Source organism: Sceloporus undulatus, chromosome 3 (genome assembly GCF_019175285.1).
Source record: "Sceloporus undulatus isolate JIND9_A2432 ecotype Alabama chromosome 3, SceUnd_v1.1, whole genome shotgun sequence".
In the NCBI taxonomy this organism is placed as follows: Eukaryota; Metazoa; Chordata; class Lepidosauria; order Squamata; family Phrynosomatidae; genus Sceloporus; species Sceloporus undulatus.
This window is the reverse complement of record NC_056524.1, coordinates 208,662,652-208,685,344: the sequence shown is the minus strand read 5'-3', so window position 1 is coordinate 208,685,344 and position 22,693 is coordinate 208,662,652. Positions and strand designations below refer to the sequence as shown.

Sequence of the window (22,693 nt, the reverse complement as noted above, 5' to 3'; positions counted from 1 at the left end):
GAGACTAACTGAAAGAAAGAAATTGGCAGCATGGCTTATGCTGCCATTTTCGTTCTTTCAGTTAGTCTCAAAGGTACTACAAGATCTCTCTACATACTGCAAGATACTGTATGCTCAGAAATGGAAGATGATTTAATTCCTACAAAAGAAGAAAGGTTATCAAAACTTAAGGAGTTAGCTGATATGGATAAACTGCCTATTTCGATTAAAGATAATTCAGTAAAGTCAAAGGCTTTCATGGCCAGCATCCATAGTTTTTTGTGGGTTTTTCAGGCTATGTGGCCAATGTTCTAGCAGAGTTTCTTCCTGATGTTTCGCCAGCATCTGTGGCTGGCATCTTCAGAGAATGCTTTGCCTGGAAAAATTGGGTGTATATATACTGCGAGAGCTGTTCAAGCTGGATCACTCCTGCATTCCCAGGCTCTCACAGTATATATACACCCAATTTTTCCAGGCAAGCAGTCTCTGAAGATGCCAGCCACAGATGCTGGTGAAACATCAGGAAGAAACTCTGCTAGAACATTGGCCACATAGCCTGAAAAACCCACAAAAAATTTGAAAAATAATGAAGATGATTTGATCATTGTTGATTTTATTAATTAACACGAGACTAATATACAGATGAAATGAAATTAATTGGGAAGATAAAGAGGGGTGGAAATGTACTTGCAGAAAAGATAGAAGTCGTTTTTGTTCTATTTTGTTAGTAGATTTGTTTGTAATTTGGTGTGCACAATTTGTATACTTTGTAGCTTGTGGTTTTTTGTGAACTTATGTTATTCAGTTTTTGCTCTTTGTAGTTTTTATTCAATAACAATAATTAGTTAAAATAAAAGAAATCTATTCAGTGCCTTTTGAGGAAGCTGCCATAGAATTTTCCACAAATAAAACATCAGAATCATAAGCAGGAAGCCTCATCCTAAGGGATAAAATTCTTAGAAAAAACCAAAGCTGCACTCTGGACACCCATTTTTCCAGAGCTGAAAAAATTACTTATTTGGTCTACCATTTCCCAGATTCTCTGGCTAGTGTAGCTAGCAGAAGGTCTGATTTTCTTCAAAGTATCCAAAGTATACATAATTGTATACAAGACAAACCTTCATCAATGAACACCAGGACAGCCTCTTTGCTCAAGCTAACAAACACTCTTACTTCCAGACATTTAAAATGTGATTTTTCTTATTTTACAAAGTATGCAGCATTCTCAGGAAGCATTCAATGTAAACCACTTATTACTGAATTTCATTATTAGAGCATTTAATAAATCAGGCTCGTGTATAATGATGCAAAATCAAAATCAATACATTACCTGGAGGTCAAAGAACTTGCTGTATCTGCGGTATATTGTCTGGCAAGTAGAGTCAGACCATGTTACTTTTATGATATATACCTGCAGGGAGGGAGAGAAAGAAATAAAAAGAAATGTTGCATGTGTATTATATTAGGATTGTTATTCACTTTCACACACTGCCAAAGTACTGTAAAATGAAAGATGATTTTAAAAAAAAAGCTTTTAAAAATAAAATAATTTATCAAGTGCATGCTCTGTTTCAGCAGTTTTAAAGGAAAATCTAAATCTAATCTATAAAGATAGTTTCAAACACTAAAATTATTGATACGGCCAATTCATCAGTTTGTGGGTAAACTTAAGCTGCCTTTTTCTGGATTTCCTCTTTTTTAGCTTGGAATGAAAAGAAACTAACACAATGTTTCATGCATAATCACGCAACATATGCACACACAGATTTATTTTCAATCCTTTCACCATAATTCCTGACAATGAATTTGTCCCATCCCTGCTAAACTGCCAATACAGAGTTGCTATTTTCAAGAAGTCACAAGAAATATCTACGTAAATTGTGGTTTACTGCAAATTGCTGCATTTTTACTGCATAATTTTACACAAATTTAATGAACAGCTAAAGGGATGAAGGAGTTTTCTCACCTAAACAGAAGAAACTACTCACCTACTGAGTCAGAGAGGCATGTGTGTACTTAACCAGTGGTCTGAAAATACACAAGACCACTTTCATTTGGTCAGTTCCTGCAGAGAGGCCATTCATCACATAGCTGGCTCTACCATTAGTCAGGGTGAAGCAGTTTTTAGGGTGAAGAACATGACATTGTTGGGAAGACCTCTGTATCACAGAGTCTGTCCTGTACCCCTCTAACACTAAGCTACTGCCTCAACAGTATCAAGGAGAGATTTGTCTGCTAGTCTGGTAAACCTTTGTACATGGAAGTGGTATCCCATCATGTTTGTCTCAGGGTCTGGACCCTTTTCTCCTACCCTCAGGGTGTGGGAGACATATCTGAAGACAAAAGCAACGACCTTGTGAAGTTTATGTGTGTCCATGTGTGTATTCCTCATCTATTAGATTTGGTGTTATTTATTTGATAGCATACTTTTTGAAACTGTAGTTAATACGTAACGTACCATGCTGAATGGCATCACCAGGGCCTGTCCCCATAACATCACCAGGACCCAACATCTATGACATTTCTAGGTCTCAGGTTTTGGCTCTGAAATCTCAAAGCCTCAGTAGTCCTTATCTGGCAACCTTAGTATCAAGAGTTCCACCAGCAAAAAATCACATAGTACATCATGTTTCTAAGTTGCCTTGGGAATTTAACTGAAGGGTAGGATGCAAAGAATAAAATAAAAATAGAAGCAAAATTTTACAGTCTAAATTATTTTAGGATCAAAATTCATCTGCAGACAAAAGAGCCATGCATTATCTGAAAATGAAGTTTATTTTTAAAGCAATTTAGATGGTAAATCATAATGTGCTCTCACTCTTCATGCTTGGAGGGATCCATTGTAAAAAAGAAATCATGCAAATTCACGATGATCCATATTTTATTTACTGGATCCAGCTTTTATTTATAATTTATGTTTAGTGAAACTTCATTCATCCATGCTCTGTTGTACATGTAGGGCTCTAGACTAAACCTCTCACAATTTGTAAAACAGTGCAGTGTTTGCTTTTTAAACCAGAATGTGGCTGTGGAGTGGGAAAAGCAGGGAAATATTTACATTCATTCCTTGTCACCATCCCTTATGACACTCATGCAACCTCATTGCATGTCAAAATTACAAAAGATAAGAATTTATTGTCTGGGAGATGCAATTCCCCATACACATAATACAGCACTTCAGCTCCTTACAAAGGGCAGCATCTCTTTACCTTGGTAAAAATGTTAGTAAGTTATTCATAACAATCTGCCCAAATATAACAAATGGAAAATGAATATATATTGACATCTTTGAAACTATGATTATACAGCAAAGTACTCATAAAGCCTTTAAAAATAATTTTAAAATGTACTTATTACTGCACATATCAGGTCAATAAAGAATGCACCATTATGACCTGGCATGTCAGTTGGTAAATATTTTTAATAGTAGTTCTACAATTCCTTGGATGATAGCATAAATGTAGTTTTAAAAAAAAGTACTAAAGTACTTTTATACTACATCTCCCTCTTTGCTGTCCTGAAAGGGTGACAAGATGAAAAAATTATCCTATGCTAGGTCATCAAAGATCTATTTGAAGGGCTACTCAGTGGGAGTTTATTATTTAAAGCATTGTTTTCTCTGGAAAGATTCCAGCTATCCCTGACACAGATCCAGATGGTTATGTGACATCATGTCCTGATGTCAACTTCTGTTCTTTTGAAGAGGATACCTTGTCTTTTGCACTAGAAAGGAAGAACTGCATTAGGATATGTCATCAATTCTCTTCTTACAGGAACATTAAATCCCACTTCCTCCATTAGAAAACTATGACATAATTCTCAGCATTAGTCAGCCGAAGGCAACATATTTTATTGGTCCATCAGTTCTGACACTGCTAGGTGCACTGCTGTACAGTACCTTGTCTTCTTCCATAATCTGTAAAGGATTAAAATTACAAGAAACCTGTCCTATATCCAACCTGGAATGTTTTGATATGATACCCATGATATACAGCAGGAGGTAAGTAAAGCTTTCAGAGAAAGATCTTGCAGTGAAAGTTCTAGTTGAAGAGTTGATGAGTCCTTCCACCTCATCACTATTTTTCCTTGGTCTACGTTGGTTTGGTCAGGGGCTATCACTATAACCTAGTTAACTGAGGTTCCTGGAACTAACAGGTATGCTGTCCTTTCCCAAATCCTTCCTGGCTTGCACTTGCACTTTCCTGAATCTTTAGATGCCTGAATTTGCTACATTTTCTCCTTCTCTGCTTCTTCATCTTTTTTCTCTTCTGCTCCTTCTACCACCTGGTTCCTGGCTCCTGCTGCCTCTTAGACTGATCATCATGTCCTGGCCCTGATGCACACATACCTACACTTGCACACATGTACATGCATGTTCCTAGAAGTGTTCAGGCCACAGTAAAAACAAACATTTCCTTTCACTAACCACCTGCAACCAGGACAGGCAGGAACATGCAACGAGCCTGGAGGCTTGCTATAGGAGAAAACACTAATTCCTCTTCCTTAAGATAACCCTGTAGACCTATAGATGTGGAAGGCATTTTGAAACACACATGAGACATTATTAATACCATTCCTGCTCATGGATTGAAATTAGATTTCTGGATTACTAATTGTTCTAACAATCAGAACTTGGAAGCAGTACTTTTTTTTTGGACTGCAACTCCCAGAAACTCTCAGACAGCAAGTTCAATGGCTGTAAAAAGTTCCTCAAAATTAGAATCATAGAATCATAAATTCTGACAACAATTTATTATGGACAGAGAGTTAGCAGCACAGTTAAACCATTTTTTTCTAAATGTATTGGGAAGAAGATGGAGATTGTTGTGATAAGATGGAGAAAGAGAGCGGGTTATCTGCAATGCCTTAAGCTTATTGGAGGAAAGGTATACAAATAGCAAATAATAAAGAAACAAATTTTATTTAAGATTTCATCTGCTGCTGTGAATTATCATTGTTTATTCTGCATGGATTTAAGCTTTAATTGTATTATCACAGACTCTGTTTGCCTTCCATTTAATTTCCATCTGAGCAATTACCATATTTTCCGGCGTATGAGATGACTGGGCGTATAAGACGGCCCCAACTTTTCCAGTTAAAATATAGAGTTTGTGATATCCTCACCGTATAAGACTACCCCTCTTCCAACGCACACCAAATAAAAATTAAAAAAACATCAGATTTTACTTCAATAGGTAATTTTATTTCAAATGACATGCAGGTACTTAGCAGGAAACTTTGTTGTATACAAAGCCTGCTTGGATTGGTCAGCTCTCCTTGCCTGTCCAGCCCTCCCTGTCTCCAAGACTATCAAAGTGGTAGCTGCTTTCATACGATCGTTGCATACGGTGGCGATGCGGCTGTGGCCATTTTTGAGCTCCCCCCACCATATGCAGCGACCGCAGATTCTCCATTCCAGCTCAGAAGTTTCAGCACCTGCCCTATAAGACAACACCCGGCGTATAAGACAACCCCCAACTTTTAAGAAGATTTTCCTGGGTTAAAAAGTAGTCTTATACGCCAGAAAATACAGTAGTATCAGTCCCACCACAATACACTGATGTGTACCTATAATACCTGTCAACAAAAGAGAATGATTCATGAATTTGATGAAACGGTCATCCCATAAAACCTTAGACCATAATAAATTATAGTTTTTGTGGGTTTTTCGGGCTATGTGGCCATATTCTAGAAGAGTTTCTTCCTGACGTTTCGCCAGCATCTGTGGCTGGCATCTTCAGAGAATGCTTGCCTGAAAAGGAGTTGGGTATAAATATACTTTGTGACCTTGGAAGGCAGGAGTGATTTGCTTTCCCAGGTCACACAGTATATTTATACCCAACATCTTTCCAGGCAAGCATTCTCTGAAGATCCCAGCCACAGATGCTGGTGAAACGTCAGGAAGAAACTCTTCTAGAACATGGCCACATAGCCTGAAAAACCCACAAAAAACTATGGATGCTGGCCATGAAAGCCTTCAACTTCACATAATAAATTAGTTGGGATTTTAAGTGCCAGAATATTATCATTTTTGCTGCAGAAAAGTACAGGTGCCACTTTGGAAACTACTACGACTACAATTACTACTACTATCATTATGGTTGTTATTGTTATTATTATTTGACGTAACTTATGTCATTTCACAGAAGTTCCTCACTGCCCAGTCTTGACTTCTGCTCAACTCTATCACATTTGAGGAAGTGGGATCACTTAGGGAGTCCAGGATTAGTGCTGCAAACAATTTTCACCAGTGTGTTGTTCATGGGGCTCTTTTGCACTATATTCCACTTTAATCACCATGGTTGCCTCCTGTAGAATCCTGCAATTTTTAGTTTGGTGAGGCACTAGAGCTCTCTGCTTGAAAATTCCAAATGCCCCTTCCTAAATTGCAAATCCCAGGATTCCACAGGATGGAACAATTGCAATTAAGTGTAATCATAGTGCTATGATTATGTAGTGGGAAAGGCAATCAGGCCAAGACAGGCTGTATCAACATGGTAAGACACCCTGAGGGGGCTTCTCAAGCCCTCACTTGCCTCCATTGCAAGAGTTGGACAGTAAGCACTTTGTTGTGTTTTGCACAAATTGGGCAAAAATGATTCTATGTGCAAAAATGACACACCAAGCAAGCAAAATAGGTGATTGCTCACAATGACACAGCAACCTATCCAAATGCTTCTGCTTTTTAAATACTCCCAGCAACAGGACAGCTGCTAAGATTTACAGACGTCAGTCTTTCAAAGGCACAAAGGTTCCCTGAGATTGATACCCACTCCCAAATGGCATCATCTCATAACCAGAAGATTTTGATTGTATGTGCTTTTTTCATTTTTGGATGCAAGAAAATCAGGTCACAGTTTACCTTCCTATCTAGGAAAATGGTGTAGCATCTACACCAATTTCCTCCCAAGAAAGGCAAATAGCCAGGAGAGTTCAAGAGGAATATACAGGAGGCTGCCATTTCTATTCAGCCCTCCCCTGCCCACAGACCCCAACCAGATGAGGCAACTGCCTTATTATGCCCAATAGTAGGAATGGCCCTGATGAAAGGCCTCTAAGATATTAGAGAGCTCTTGCCAATAAGAACAGCCGCAGAGCTGAGCAAGATGGATAAACAGTCTAACTTGGAATAAAGAGGCACCTCACTCTTAAGTTGCTTCAGTCAATAAATCTATCCACACAGAACATGTCACTCAAGCTACAGACTACATTTGACCTCAAGTCAAGTTTTCCAATGCAAATGGTAAAAATATGAGTCATGGTAAGAAGTGTATTTCAGGTCTGGAGCTATGCTATACTTAATATAGGCAATTATTATATTTCACAAAGGTGTGATTATTTAGAACAGTGGGCTTCAAATGGTGAACCTGGGACCCATAGTAATTAGTCTTAGCTGAGAAGACTGGGAATACACCTTACTGATCTACTTACAATATGAACACCAAATATGCATGTTTGGTATTACAACAAAGTTTGCTGCTCATCTACTGTTCTGACTACACCTCATCAAAATCTGAAAACTAAATCAGGTTAGGCCTAGTTGGAAGAACTTGGAAGAAGATCAACAGGCAACAACAACCTTGCCAAACCCTAGAGAACTGTTGCCAGTCAGAGTAGCCAATGTTAGAATAAATAGACTCATGGTTTGATTCAATAAAAGTCAGCTACCTACGGTATATATCTATGTAACTTGTATTCCTGTGGATACAAAAGCCTTTTATAATGTGGCCTGCTTATACCTTTGATAGAGCAAGATGTGTCTTGGCTCTGTTTGCTTCTAAAGCCAACACATTTAGTATAGTTTATTGGAATACAAAAATCTTCCCCGATGTAACTGACCTTGCTATTGACCTCCAGATGCAGTGTCCTATAAGTGAACCCAGGCCCTGGGAAAGGAAAAAAAACCAGTGTAGTCTGGCCACTGTTGAACAATGCTCAGTCTCTGAGGACTTCCTTGGTCCAAAGAGTGGGAATTCTTCCAGGAGTGCCTTGCTGAATGAGAGCATTCCCCCCACTCCTTTCTGAGCAAAAAGGAAAAGAAAGTTCATGTAAGCTCCAAGACCCACAGCTTCACAAAATTCAAAATACTTAGCTGCAATACTTTGATTTTGGGCTTCCAGTGAAGGGGAAATGGAGTTGTGCTGTTCATTTATTCTTGACCCCATTCTAACAATTTCAGTCTGTCATGGCAATAAAAGAGGTAGCAAATCACTATGGGCCCTTTGATCTTCTTTGCCAAACATCATAAATCAGATTGACAAACAAGCCCTAAAGTGTTAGACTTTAACTCCTAGATCAACAATGTATATACACTGGATCTATAGACATGCAGTACAAATATTGGTAGAACAGTAATTCGCATATTATGAACAGTTTTCCCATTTACCCTTTTAGTTGTCCAGGTATGATAATCACTTGCAGAAATTGACTCTTGTTCTTTCTGACAACATTTCTGACTTATGACAACCCTAAGGTGACACTATCATACAGTGTCTTGGCAAGATCTGTTGAGGGGGGTTTGTCTTTGCCTTCCTCTGAGGTTGAGGAATGTGCCTTGCCCAAGACAACCCAGTGGGTTTCCATGGCCAAGCAAGGATTCAAACCCTGGTCTCCAGAGTCATAGTCCAACACTGAAACCACTACACCATGTTGGCCTCTTGACCAGAATGTTCTACAAGACTGAGTAACATCTAAAATGCCATGAACAAGGTGAGCTTTCAGATTTAGGCTTCTTCAGGCTTAGATAGTACAGAATTTGAGGCACTAGAAAACAATTGAAATGTCCAAAAAAAATCTAGCCAAATATAGACATCAATGTCTCTGATGGCTGGTGGAAATGCAAAAGACTGCAGATTTAGTGAAGAAAGAAAAAGTATTAAGGTAGCAGTTTACAGTTGCTCTTAGAACAGGAATAGGGTGTGTGTGTGTGTGTGTGTGTGTGTGTGTGTGTACACATGACTACAAGACACCTTTGGTTATGGCAATCCCATGAGTTTCATAGCATTTTTAAGGCAATGAATGAATACCCTTTTGCCAGTTCCTGCCTCTGAAATATAACCTACAGAACCTGATATTCATTGGTGGTCTCCCATGCAAGTACTAACCAGAACTAATCTGCTCAGCTTCCAAGAACAAATATGATCTGGTTCCTATAGGGTATTTATGCAGCCCTCTAAATGTTGTCGAACTTTAAATCTCAGCAGTCCTTGCCAGCACAGCCAGTGGAGAAGAATGCAGGGAGCTGCAGTCTCACAACATCTAGAGGGCTGCTTAATTTGAACTCAAGCCCTAGAGATCTGTTTATCATCTTAGTCAAAGCACACAGGCAACTGAAATGAGAAGAAGTACAGGAGCAACACAGCAATCTTTATATCAGTAATGAGGTGCACTAGGTGAAAAGGTAAATGGATGCAAAATTGGTATGATAATTGTACCTATTTGCAGGAAAATTGCAACCTCATGGGAAAATTACTTAATCTAAATAGATGTTGTAGGTGGCCAAATGTGGTGTTTCCAACAGCAAAGAAAAAAAAAAACAGTAGCCTTGGCTGCCATGTCAGTGGGATGGTGTGTTTTTTCTGGGTTTTAGTCCATACTGTGTAAAGGCTCTACCCAAGGTACTGCACCCATTTTGGGAATAGTCTCAGTACCTTAGATAGTTTTTTTTTAAAAAAATCAGTATAAAATCCGAAGCCAATTCACCATCTCACTGACATGGACCAGCCACTATCTTTATTCAATCACTAAAGTGTCACAACATGGCAAACTTGAGCTTGTCAGAAGTCTTATTCAGACTTAGTTGGTATAAATTTGAGACAATTTAAAGACATAAAAATTCCAAAAATCTGGCTAGACAGATTGGCCATTATATGTGTGGGCAGACTGTTTGTCAGCAGACAAAGACTCTGGTGAAGTTGGAAAGCTTGCATTATTCATGACATTTTAGCAATCCAAGAAAGGTATTACTCCAGTCTGATTATTGTTTCTATGCTTAGATTGATTAAACAGTTAATTTTTGTTATTTTTATTGAGAAGAACAAGTATCAACTATAAGGTGAGAGAAAGACTAATTAAAACACTGGATATGAACACTCCCCACCACACTGCCTGCAACTCTTGCAGAGTGACAGATGGCACCCATGAAATATTCCTACCAAACTAAGGGCTGACATCACTTTAGCAGAACTTGCTACTAGCTCCCTCAACCAGGAGGCGGCTACAGTCAACCACAATAAGGCCATCTTCTAGTCATGCCCAACTGTATGGGGTGGTGCTCATCTCCATTACTAAGCTGAGGGAGCCAGCATTGTCAAAGACGATTCCAATGGTCATGTGGCCTCCATGAGTGCATAGAATGCTGTTACCTTCCCATCAAAGTGTTACCTATTTATCTACTTGCACTTTTTCCATGCCTTCAAACTGCTAGGTTGGCAGAAGCTGGGATTAGTGGCGAGAGCTCACTCTGTCCTGCAGTACTTGGGCCTCCAACTGGCGATTGTCAGAGTGCCTTATATATTTCACTACTGATACAGATATATTCACATCCAGTATAAAGTCATGCCACAGAGTTATCAGAGACCTCTTGACCAGACCTGATAGCAGAGTTACATGATTCTAGCAAATTAAGGATTTGTTTGTTTGGGGATTTGGAAACATGAATCAGAGAGCTACAAGTCTTCCATATCAAACAGCTACTGACTGACATTTTCATGAAGGGTTCTCAAACATATAAATCAGAAACCTATTTTACATTCAGTTTTTAGTTAAAACTGAAACTTGAAGAATGAACCACTCTTATAATTTGCCCTCATATTAGGTCCTACATATAGAAGCTGTTCTTGAGTAGAATTATCACCATCCAGTTCAGTCACTTTTCACTGGAAACCTTTCTTTTCAGGCATTTGTATGATGAACCATCTCATGGAGCAGGATCTTTGATGCAGCACCTTTCAGACTCCCAACGTCTCTCTTTTAGAGTCTCATAGGTGCTACAAAGATCCCTTTGCATACTGGTTTAGCAGAATATGTCTTTGAATTCCATCTCCTGGAGGTTAGGGGCATCAACGGCTACTAGTCAATGGCTATATTTGACCATGAGGATCAGAAGGAACATGCCTGTGTATTTCAGTTGTTGGGCAACATAAAATGAAGAGTGCATTTGCAATCCCGGCCTGCTTGAGGCTTTCCCATAGGCAACTGGCTGTCCACTATATAAACAGAATGCAGACTAAACAGATCCAGTATGGTTGTTCCTACTAGCTGAAGTAAAACTACATCGATACATAATTCTGCAAAAGGGTGCCATTGGGACTCCAGTCTTCACACTTACTTTTTTTTTTAATCTCAAGAACCTTACCAGCAGTATCTCAAACACTTTGCTTGTGTTTTCACGCCCTTTGTTTATATGCAGGAATATTAACAGGAGTACCTTAGCCCTCTTGGGCTTCCCTTCTTCTTTTCCTGTCTGAGAAAACTACTGAGGTCTGGTGGCACAGTGGTTAAATGCCAGTACTGCAGCCAGTCAGGGCTCCAAGGTCCACTAAGCTTTCCATCCTTTCATAGGTTGGTAAAATGAGTACCCAGGTTATTGGGGGCAATTGGCTTATACATTGTAAACCGCTTAGGTAGTGCTAGCTCACTGATAAGCAGTATAGAAATGAACTTGCTATTGCTATCTCAGGAATTATAGAGATGAAACAGACCACCCCAAAGGGGTGACTTGAAGCTTCGAAAGCTGGATTGGGTCTACAGCAACCGTACGCCACGGCCCCATTCCATCTTTTTGCCAGCTGAAAAAGGAGTGGCAAAGAGTCTTTTTGGACTGGCAAAAAGTCAGCTTTTCCACCCTGCCACAGCCAGAAGCCAGCTTTAAGGTGCTCAGGTGGTATGTGGCATATAAACACTGTGCCACCAGAGCATCTGGAAGCCAGCCCCTGTGTAAACATTTGGGCAGCTTCTGGGCGGCTTGGTAGCATGCCACGCTCCCATGCTGCCTGGGAGGTGATGCAAAAGGACCATCTGTTTCAGCCCTTAGCCATAGTGACTGGGAAACTCGTCCTATTTTCCACTTCAATTGTACCCAGCACTGCCAAGGTCCCTATCTAATACTCCAAAAGAAGTGAGCGCAGCTTCCTGTTTTCCCATCCTCCTGCTATTTAAAAAAAAAAATATTTAAAATCTCACTTGCAGAATTCTCGACTTTCTCAAAGAGCTCCCTCCCATTTTTCCACTCCTTTCTCTAAAAATCTAAGAAGTATTGCTTTAGCCCTCCTGGGGACCCACTTTGGTCTTCTTGTCTTTTCGCCTCCCTCATGAATCTTGGCAAGTGTGTCTCAAATAGCCTTTTCTAGCCCCTTGAAAATACTATTTCCTGATGAATAATAGCAGGCCCAATTCTTCTATTATTATTATTATTATTATTATTATTATTATTATTATTATTATTAGCTTCTAGGAAGTTCCCTTTAGTAATGTTGACTTTAAAATTTTGAAGTGTGTAGCCACAGACAGACAGATATTCTCTTTTATTATTATAGATAACCGATCTAAATTATGTGCCATTCTGACAATAACAGTCTACCACATGAGATTAGCTGCCACATGGAGTTCTTTAAATTATCTTCCATGTGTGGCAGCCGTATGAAACAACACCAACCTTATTTGAGCAGACATCAGCCAGAAGGTCTGATTACTCAAGCTGAATGAGTGTTTCTCCTTGGAAGGTTCAACAGAATTAGTATCATGCTGATAACAAACAAAGACACTCCAGAGTGATGACCTATAGGTGAAATATTTGCATAGTTTGTTTTGAGTAGGCATTGTGGTTACTTCTTAGTGGAAAACAAACATTTTTACGTGGAAGACAGCATTTGTCACCATGGAAAGTCACTTTTATTGTCTCGCTGAATGATGACTCTTGATGCTGGTACAGTGGATCCTTGTTATACGCTGGAGTTTGGTTCCAAGATCCCCCGTGTATAACAAAATCCGTGTATGCCCAAGTCCCATTAAATATAATGACATAGCAAAATGGTGTCCCTTATAAAAAAAAAATAGAAAATTAAGGTTTGATATTTGAAATTTATACTTTTTGGGAACATTTCCAAACTGTGGATGCTTAAATCCATGTATAAAAAATCTGTGTATAAGGAGGGTCAACTGTAATAGTACTGGAATGAGAAAAGCAAGCACATAGCTTTTATGAAGAAACAGAAGTGGCTTTTTCTAATTTCAGTATGTTTGTCCTGCTTGTAAACTGTAAAAGCCCCATCAAATTTAGCTCATATAAAGGTGTGCTGACATTAAGGCCTAACTACCCCAGTGGTCCACCGTATTGCTGCAAAACAACATTAGGAAGGAACAAGTCAGGACCAATTCCTTAATCCACAGTTTTTTGCTCTGACTCTTCCCACTGTCTCCTGAATCTGATACCTCCACCCTACATTTGCAAAATAAACATGCACTTCTTCATCTTCATATTTTAAAAAAGGAAACAGAACTGTAATTTTATTTAATATCTTTATAGTAATATGAATTATATTATTTTTTAAACAACAACAACATATAATCAAGTCATGCAGACACTAAAGTTCTTGTCTCACTGCATTACAAGTTACCAATATACTGTTCAAACTCCATTTTCTGGTTTCTTATCACTATACACTTGGGTGGTGGGCAGGGGGTAATTCTGAAATATAACCTAGGGTCTGGACATAGCCAAAGTAGTTTTGTTGTAAAAAGTAACATCTGCTATACCTGTTAGAGCCCTATGTATCCTTTAGCCAACCCCAACCCCTTTTAAAGTTGAAAGCCTATTCCAACACATCACTGACTCACAAATCTCCTTGACAGGGAAAATTAGCCAAGTACTTTATAAGAGGGGCCTAAAGCTCAGGAACAAAGCCAAGGGTTGCATCTGGCTGCAATACTGAACATCACTTTCCCAGTTAATCCACTCAAGAGACTTCACCAAGGTGTGACATTAAAGACAACAACCTTTAATTGTCTATGGCCATAACTTTTCACACAAAGGAGGCAACTGGCATTCAAACCCTAGGGCTATTTAGCAAAAGGCAGGCTTTCATCATCCAGGAACAGGACAGGAGACAATTCAGTCATATGGTACTTCTTTTGCATGCAGAAAAAAACTAGATTCTGTCCCCGCCATAGTCAGTAAAGATATCTGAGGTGGTAATTCAAGGGAAAATCTGGCAACAGAGCTTGTCACTTCCCATCCACAGCCTGGTGACATTATTGCTTTGACTACAATTCCCAAAATCTTCTGGCTAACAGGGCCACTAGCCATGATGGTAAAGAAATCTTGGGAGTCCATGGTTCAAAAAAGTAACTTTTCCAAGCTTTACATCAGTCAGTATAGACTACAGTTTTTCAGCAGGTGTGTTCCAGGGCTACAATTGCCGAGGAGGATGAGGGCACTGCCCCCAAATAAGAATTTGGTCCTCTAAATGAAATTTTCATTCCGTCCCCAAAAGTATATAATATTGGTGAGAGTGAGATACTGAAATCTTATATATTTGCTGTGTTCATATTCCCTTAGTAACTTCACCTACCCCTTTGCTTTGAATGCCTAAATTATAGTTCCAAATGTTCAACCTAAACTTTAAGTTACTTTAATGCTAGAAAAATGAGGGTGAAGGGAAATTTCACTGGGGGAGCAAAATTCTTCTTTGGTGGGGCAATGTCTTCATTCAGCTCCCCCCCCTCAAAAAAGGGATCTTGTGGTAGATAGCTCAATGAAAATGTCAAACCAAGGTGTGCTTGCTGTGAAAAAAAGGGCAAATTACATTTAAGGGATCATTAGGAAATTAATTGATGATGCCATAACACCCTTATACTAAGCTATGCTATGACCATTTGGAAAAGTGTGTATACTGTAGTTCTAGTTACTGCATCTAAACAAGATACTATAGTGCTGAGGAAAGTGTAGGAAAAACTGATCAAATGATCAAAGGGGAAAAAGGTTACAACATTCAGAACTATTTAACTTAGAAAAAACAACATGACAAAAAGACAAAAAATTATGAACCAAGAACAAATAGAGAGTAGTTTTCCCCCCTCCCTCATAGTGCTAGAGCTCAGGACCATATTGAATCTGAAGGATGAGAGATTCAGGACAGAGAAAAGGAACAATTTCTTCACAGTTAAACTGTGGTGTTTAATGCCACAATATGCAGGGAGGCCCATCACTCTGAACACAAAAATAAATTAAAAAATAATCTATATGTTTGAGTTCACATTTCCAAGTACTGGCCAAACACAGAAATATAAATGGTTTGTTGCTAACTGGGGATGGGGGGAATTGTAGTCCAATACCTCTGGAAGGTACCAGGCTGGAAAGGTTTGTACATATTTTGTACTGCAGAAAGTATGAGAAATTGTGGGTTCCATTGCTTCTCTTCTCAACAACTTATCAATATCACAAAACTTAAAGTAGCTCTCCATGACAGGATGTTTTTTTCATCATGTGGTCTATGAAGACAACATTGTTTTCTTCCCACTTTTTATAAAATACATCTGGCAAACAAACAGGACATAAAGATTGGGCTGATTACAAGCTGGGCAGCAACAGTCAATTTAGCTGGCAATTAAGTGACAAGTACTTTAATCCCTGTTTGATAGGGACTGAGAAATATATGATACTGAAAGACCCATGCACAAAAAAACCCGAGGTTTCACTGATAAGAATTGTTACTATCTATAAGTAACCATTCTCTCAATACCGAGCAAAGGTGAAATCCATTTAAATTCTCTATACACACAATAAGGAATATTGGTCACTTTATTTTCAGCTTCTAGCAAGTAGCATGCTGTAGAACTGCTCTGATGCTCAAATGTGCTAGACCTGTTACTTTCAAATACATGTATAGGATTTTGTTCAGAATGGCAGCATTATTTATACTAGATGAAGACACAGAAATTAGACTGCAATCATATACTCTCTTATGTGGGAGAAAACCTCACTGAATTCAATGGTTGGTTGAGTTGAGTGTTGCTGTGTGCTTTCAACTAATTTCTCACTTATGCTGACCCTAAGGTCAACCTATAACAAGAAATTTGTTCAAAGGGTGTTTGCCTTTGCCTTCCTCTGAAGCTGAGAGAGTGTGACTTACCCAGAGTCACACAGTAGGTTTCCATGGCCAAGCAGGACTTACTTTAGAATGTGTATGTATTGTATTGTGCTAGAAATATTTTAAATGCTATTTTAAAAGTATAGTGGAACTAGCTTCCAAGTAAAGATGCACAAGGTTGTGCTGCATGCATCTAGATGATCAAGAGCAAGAACAAATCAGAAGAAGAAACATGAGGGATTTGCATATACAGCTCTGTCAGAATGCAAATCAACCTGACCCATATTTCTGCCTGATTCCTAACATGCCAGGAAGTTGTTCCCAACACCCAACCTGTGCAGCGCTGCTTTTTCTTACTGATGGATCTGGAAACAGCAAGTCTCAGTGCCAAACTGATGTATTTCAACCATGATCATCAAAGTCAACAGTCATTAAATATATCAGTGAACCCTCTTTCAGAAACCTGGTGGAGTACAGAAATCATTAGATAAGTGCTTGCTTAAGTCAGATTTCTAACAGGAGAATTTCAATACAGAGAACCCTGTTAGTAGTTTGCTCAGAATTGCTGTGATATAAAAAGACAGTTGACCTACATGGCATATGGAGAAATAAGCGCAGTGATGCCAGAGGATCTCATTGCTACAACCTTCCCTCTGGCTCTCTTTCCTGCCTTATTCATTCACCTTTTTTCAAAACAGTCCAGGAGCAAATGCTGCAGAATAATTAAATGAACGAACTGCACCCTCCTATGCCACTAAATTTCATAGAGCTTAATCTCTTAGGTTTCTGAGGTTTCAGTGCTACACTCACTTACCTGGAAGCAAGCCCCATTGAATTCAATATACTGTATTTCACTTCTGAAGAGGCTTGAATAAGATTCTGTGGTTAAAAGCCCAAGGTGGGCCACTCTGTTTAACAAGATAAAAAGAACTGGGTTTCTGTGCCAAGCAGACTATTATACCAAGAGCACCTCTATGTGGATCATTAGCCCTCCATGGTTCATAAAATGGCAATGATTCAGGCTTAAAACAACTAAGGTATATGGGGGACCAGCCTCATAGAGCCAAACTGGACCTGATGATAGCAGATGGAGGGGCCCCAGTTACCCAGAATGGTAAGTGAGGAAGAAAATAATTTTAGTAGGAAGTAAGGCCCATTACAGACGGGCCTTAAACTATGGACTGAGTCTGTACAAGATAGCGGCGCCCCATCTACATGGGGGCCGCCATGATGGCATCACGAATGTGCCGCCTCCAAATGAGGCGGCGCAGACATGACGTCATCGCTCCGCGCGAGGGCGCTTAATGCGCCCTTTCAGCGGAGCAGGAAGGAGCTCCGAAACAGAGCTCCTTCCTGGTTTGCGTCGCTGGTGAAGCCGTGTGAAGGCTGCACCAGCGATGCAAATCAGAAAGGGGCCACTCGGCCCCTTTCTGAGAGTCCTCGCTGCCGTTGGGGTGTCCTTGGGGCTTGAAGCCCCAAGGACACCCCCTTCCAGGCTGAGGGGGAAGGGGCCTTTTGCCGCTTCCCTGCGGCCCGGAAAGCGGCGGATCGAGGCATCAGTGGCTGCTGTTCTGGCTGCTGAGACCCCGATACACTGGGGAAAGGCACGCCTACAGGCCGCCCCAAAGGGGCGGTCTGTAACGCGCCCATGTATTGCAAAATATTTTATTTAATCTTCTATCAGTCACTTATCTGCTTCAAATCTTCCCCTGGGCAAGACAGGGCCAGCGCTTGGCACCTTCAGGTAGCTGTTGGAACTGACATGGCCTAGGAGGGCTCACTGATACTGCCATAAGTCATCATTATTAAATTTCCCACAATGCAATAGAGGACACTGAAAACTTTGGGAAGTTTAAAAAGGAAATTACCCAGATCCAGCTGAACTACCTCCTTATAGCCATGTGGCACTGGGAACAAACCATTCCAAAGCCCAGGAGATCAATTTAAAATTCCATTTGCAACCCACAAAGTTACTTTCCCTGAGATCCAGGATGTCTCTGTCCCTTGTGAGGTCATAGAGTCCTTTGTTAGGCATCTCATTTGTTGTCTCATGTGGCTCTCAGCAGAGAACTCAGGTTTCTGCACTAAAAACAAATCCAGCAACTGGCACAGGGCTTTGGGCATGGATTGAACTGGTCCTCTCTGCATATCTGATCTGTTCAAATCACATGCACCAGATCTTAATTTAGAGATGAGAATTATGTGGCCCTCCAGATGTTGCTAAACTGCAGCTCCCAATTCTAGTCAAGATAGCCAGTGCACAGGAATGTGGGGAGTTGCAATTCAACAGCTTCTGAAATAATGGCAGCTGATGGTTTCCACGTCTAAGGGACAGTGAATCTGTTTCAGATTTACCTTGAAAGAGCTATTCAAAGTGCTAAATCCTTTGCCCAAAACTGCTCCAGCACCTTGGATAGCTCAATTAGTCTTAACTAAAACCTGGAATGGATTCACTGCCTCCTTGACATGGAAGCCATCAGCCACCACTGATCTGGACAGACACACAGTTCTCTTCCATGTCAGAGACCATTACTCACTTGTAGAGCAGACATTATAGCCCATCTACACAGACCAAAGAGGGGCTTAATTTGGATGATTTTTTCTCTCAGATATAACCAAATATCTAACATTGAATCAAAGTTCTCTCATACCATAAAATGCTCTCTGGTAGACATGTCCATGGTGATGTGGATGATATAAAAGTTTGCTTTTCCTTTTAGAAGCAACATGTTATTTAGTATTGGTTTACAGAATTTTTTCTTGGAGGGATGTCCTTTCAAAGTCAAATGCTATCGTGAGAAATCCTAGTGTGCTGCTGAGAAGTCTAAGTAGGATTCTAGGACATATGCTCTGTCCATGTGTGAGAGTACCAGACAGATCTATGGGGCTTCCAAAATGTGCTGCTTGAACTGAGAGTACTCCTGAATTATGGCCATCAAATGTCTTTTTAAAATCTTCAAAGGGGAGTTCCCCCACTCTCTCAGGCAACCTATTCCATTATTGAACAGGTCCTATAGGGAAAAGGTTCTTCCTAATGTTTAAGTAGAATCTCTTTTCTTGTAATTTCTCAATTTTCTCTTCTTCAAGCCAATTATCCTGCTCCCTATGTTGTTTCTTATAGGGCTTGGTTTCCAGACTTTTGATCATCATAGTTGTCATCTAGATCCATTCTAGCTTGTCAAATCCTTCCCAGACTGAACAAAGTATTCCACATAATATCTGACCAAAGTAGAATAGAGTGGTACTATTGCTTCTGTTGGTCTGAAATACTCCTGTTGGTGCAACCTAAAATTACATTGATTTTTTTGGCTGCCACATCACATTGCTGACTCATGTTTAGCTTCTGGTCTATTAAAATCCTTGGATTCTTTTCATATATACTCCTTTCAAGCCAGGTGACACCCATCCTATATTTGTGCAATTCATTTTTCCTACCTAAATGTAGTACCTTACATTTGTTCCTCTTAAAATTCATTCCATTAGTTTATGTCCAGCTCTCCAAGGTCATTTTAAATTCTGATCATGCCTTCTGGGGTATTACCTACCTCTCCTAATGTAATGTCATTCCTAAATTTGATAAACATGCTTCCTATTTCATCATCCAAATAATTTATAAAAAGTGTAAACAGTGGGCCCAGGACAAAGTCCTAAGGCAGGGGTTGGCAACCTGCGGCCCGCGGGTCGGATGCGGCCCAGCGAGGCCTTGGGACCGGCCCCAGCCCGGTCCTGCCGCCGATTGCCGCTGGGGCCTTTGGCGTCTCGCGCGAGGGGCATGGTGGGGCAATTGTCTATAGAAGCCTCAGAAACATGCATTTATCTTAACTTTTTTTAAAAATCAGCAAATTTTTTTGCGTGTCCTCCATTTTTTATTTAAAAAGTGCCCTCCATTTGAAAATGTTGTCCTACATTTGTCCCGGTTTATTTATTTATTTAAAAAATTATTTAATTATTTATTTTTTGGCTTCGGCCCCCCAGTTGTCTGAGGGCCAGCAACCCGGCCCCCGGCTCAAAATGGTTGCCTACCCCTGTCCTAAGGTATTCTACTAGTACTTCTCTCCAGGATGAATAAGAACCACTGGTAAGCACTTCTTTGATTTGGTCTGTCAACCAATTACAAATCCATCTAACAGAAGCACTCTCTAGTTCACCCAGCCTATTTGCAAGTATATCATGAGTCCAAGAAAGTATTATTATTATTATTATTATTATTATTATTATTATTATTATTCTTTTGCTTTGCTAAGCTTTACTTAGAATACACCAAAAGCTTTCTTAGGGTGGGAGCTGTCTCTCAGGAAAGCTCAAGATTAAGATACTCGATTCATGAGTCTTGAGACTATAACTTTGACTGAGTTATATGTGTCTGAGGAATCCCGGGGATTCCTTGTAACACAGTGTGAGATTACTTGTCACAAAGCATGAAAAATGAGCCTTGCTTGCTGAGGCACTTTGCCAGAGTTTTATTTCCAGAACCGTATTCTTTCCCATGAGCTGTAAAAGCCCAAGAGACTTGAAAAAACAAATGACAAGCTCTCCCTGCCAAACTCATCTACAAACAGCACCCTATCCTTTCCAAAGTCCTAGAATCAAAGGCACTTGGCACTTCATAGGATTGGGACCAATTTCACGCATCCACACACACTCTGCTCAGCCACCACTGACAATCAACAGCATATCACATTGCCAAATTTTGGCAGCAAACGGGGAAAAAAAACACTTAAGTATTTTGCCTGCTTTGAATTACTTCTATTGGTTTGCTGCTGAAATTAAGTTGCAAACCTCTACAAGGCACTAAACCAATAAAAATAATTTAAGTGGAGTTTTCCCAGTTTGCCACTGAAATTTGGCAGTGTGTTGATTTTCAGCAACCTGGTTTTCTGAGATGCCTCGTAAGCCACAAAAGTGGCCTTGTTGCCCAATGTAACCCATAGGCCATGTCTTGCTCTGTGCTGCACTGGAAATTGTTTTAGGGTTCAGTTTTAAGTAAAGAGCATCTTAGGCCAAGTCCCAATAACCACAATAGTGCTTACTTCTGAGCAGATATATATAGGACTGTACTGTTAGTTGTCCCTCTGCAAGTAGCAAAACTGCTAAGGGAACTGCAGCATTACAGCATCAGCAATCCCACCAGAGATGTGACCTGAAAGCACAATTGGAACAAAAACTTGTATGCTACACAAAAGCTCTGTCAAAACAAAGCTGTTTTAAGTACTTTCTCACAATCCCTACCAACAGGAAACATAGGCCAGGAAAGTTGTGATGGTTTATCAGCATTGTTTGGAGTTGACTCTCAATATCTAAACATCTGGAGTGGGTTTTTTTTAAAAACTTTTTCTAATTGAAAATAGTATTTTTTGAGAAGAAGATAAAACTCACAGATGGAAACAATGATGTGATTAGGGGCTATTAGGGACATTAGGTTCTCTTAAACTTAGAGTTGAAAAAAACAAAAAAAATGGTTTAATTTTGTCTACATTCTGTAATATAATGCTGCAGTCCAATTACTTTCTAAAATCTCTAATTTCCCAAATCCAAATTATGTCTGGTACACATACATATGTGATTACAGCAATACATACAAACAACAAATCTTATCCAAATTCCTGACAATCTTTCTGTACAGTATATATAATTATCCTTTATCTTTCCTTGTTTATTAATTTGCACCTGTTTTCCTGTTCTGTCCCAAGGCATTAGGATAGCTTGTTTCTTTATTTTACCCTCAAAAAAGCCCTGTAAATTGGATAGGCTTGGGGCCATTTTGAAGATTACAGAGAATCAAACTTGACTTGCCAGTAGACACATCAAAAGAGTTACAGCCTATTAATCTGCTAACACTTTGGGTATTCACCTTAAAACATGCAATGTGAGAAGTGAACCTAATTTGATTAATTCCTAAGCTACTTAGCCACTGGAATATGGATGGCCTTGTATATCTTGACTACATTAGGATATGTGCATAAGGAAGGCTTCTGCATAATGTGGATGCACAGCATCTGTTGCATAGAAGTAGAAACCCCCAGCTTTATGTACACAAAAAGTAGACAACACATGTATACCTCATTTACCCTCTCCCCCATATGCCCAAGGTTTTTTTTACCTGACATGCTTTACCAGGACAATATGTAAGATTGTCTAGAATCAATGTATTAGGAGCATATAAACAACAGCAAGGCTGTGCTGTTTGCTCTCTGTATCATCATCATCTCCACTACAGAGCTGTTGCAGTGATTCCCAAACTCTAGCCTTCCAGATGTTTTGGGCTTTAGCTCCCAGAATCCCAGGCCATAGGTCAAGATGGCTGAGGATTCTGGGAGCAGACGTCCAAAACACCTGGAGAACCAGAGTTTGGGAATCACTGCTCTACAGACACAACTGAAAGTGATCGCATAGAGTATCTATTACAGTACATGATAATTAGAAGAAATAAATCCAAGAATCCACAGCTAAAGAAACTTAGGTGCGTTGGGCGGTCTGCCGCCGCCGCCATTTGCAGCGTGGAGGAGCCCCAGTGTCCAAACCACGTGGGTCCTCCACGCTGCAAATAAGAAGCGCCAAAATGGCGCTTCTCTTTGTGGCGCGCTTATGACGCCATGAGACACCAATGGCACACTTGCGGTGTCATA

The 22,693-nt window shown here is 39.9% G+C and overlaps 1 protein-coding gene across 2 annotated transcripts in view; it reads right to left on the bottom strand.

Annotated features, from left to right (window-relative positions):
• The window catches only part of SH3PXD2A (SH3 and PX domains 2A), a 342,486-nt gene that overhangs the window by 304,179 nt on the left and 15,614 nt on the right, over window positions 1-22,693 (bottom strand). For both annotated transcript variants that reach the window (XM_042456226.1, XM_042456227.1), the window contains exon 2: window positions 1,310-1,390. In XM_042456226.1, coding sequence (XP_042312160.1) covers window positions 1,310-1,390 — 81 coding nt within the window. The remainder of the gene's footprint in view (window positions 1-1,309; window positions 1,391-22,693) is intronic.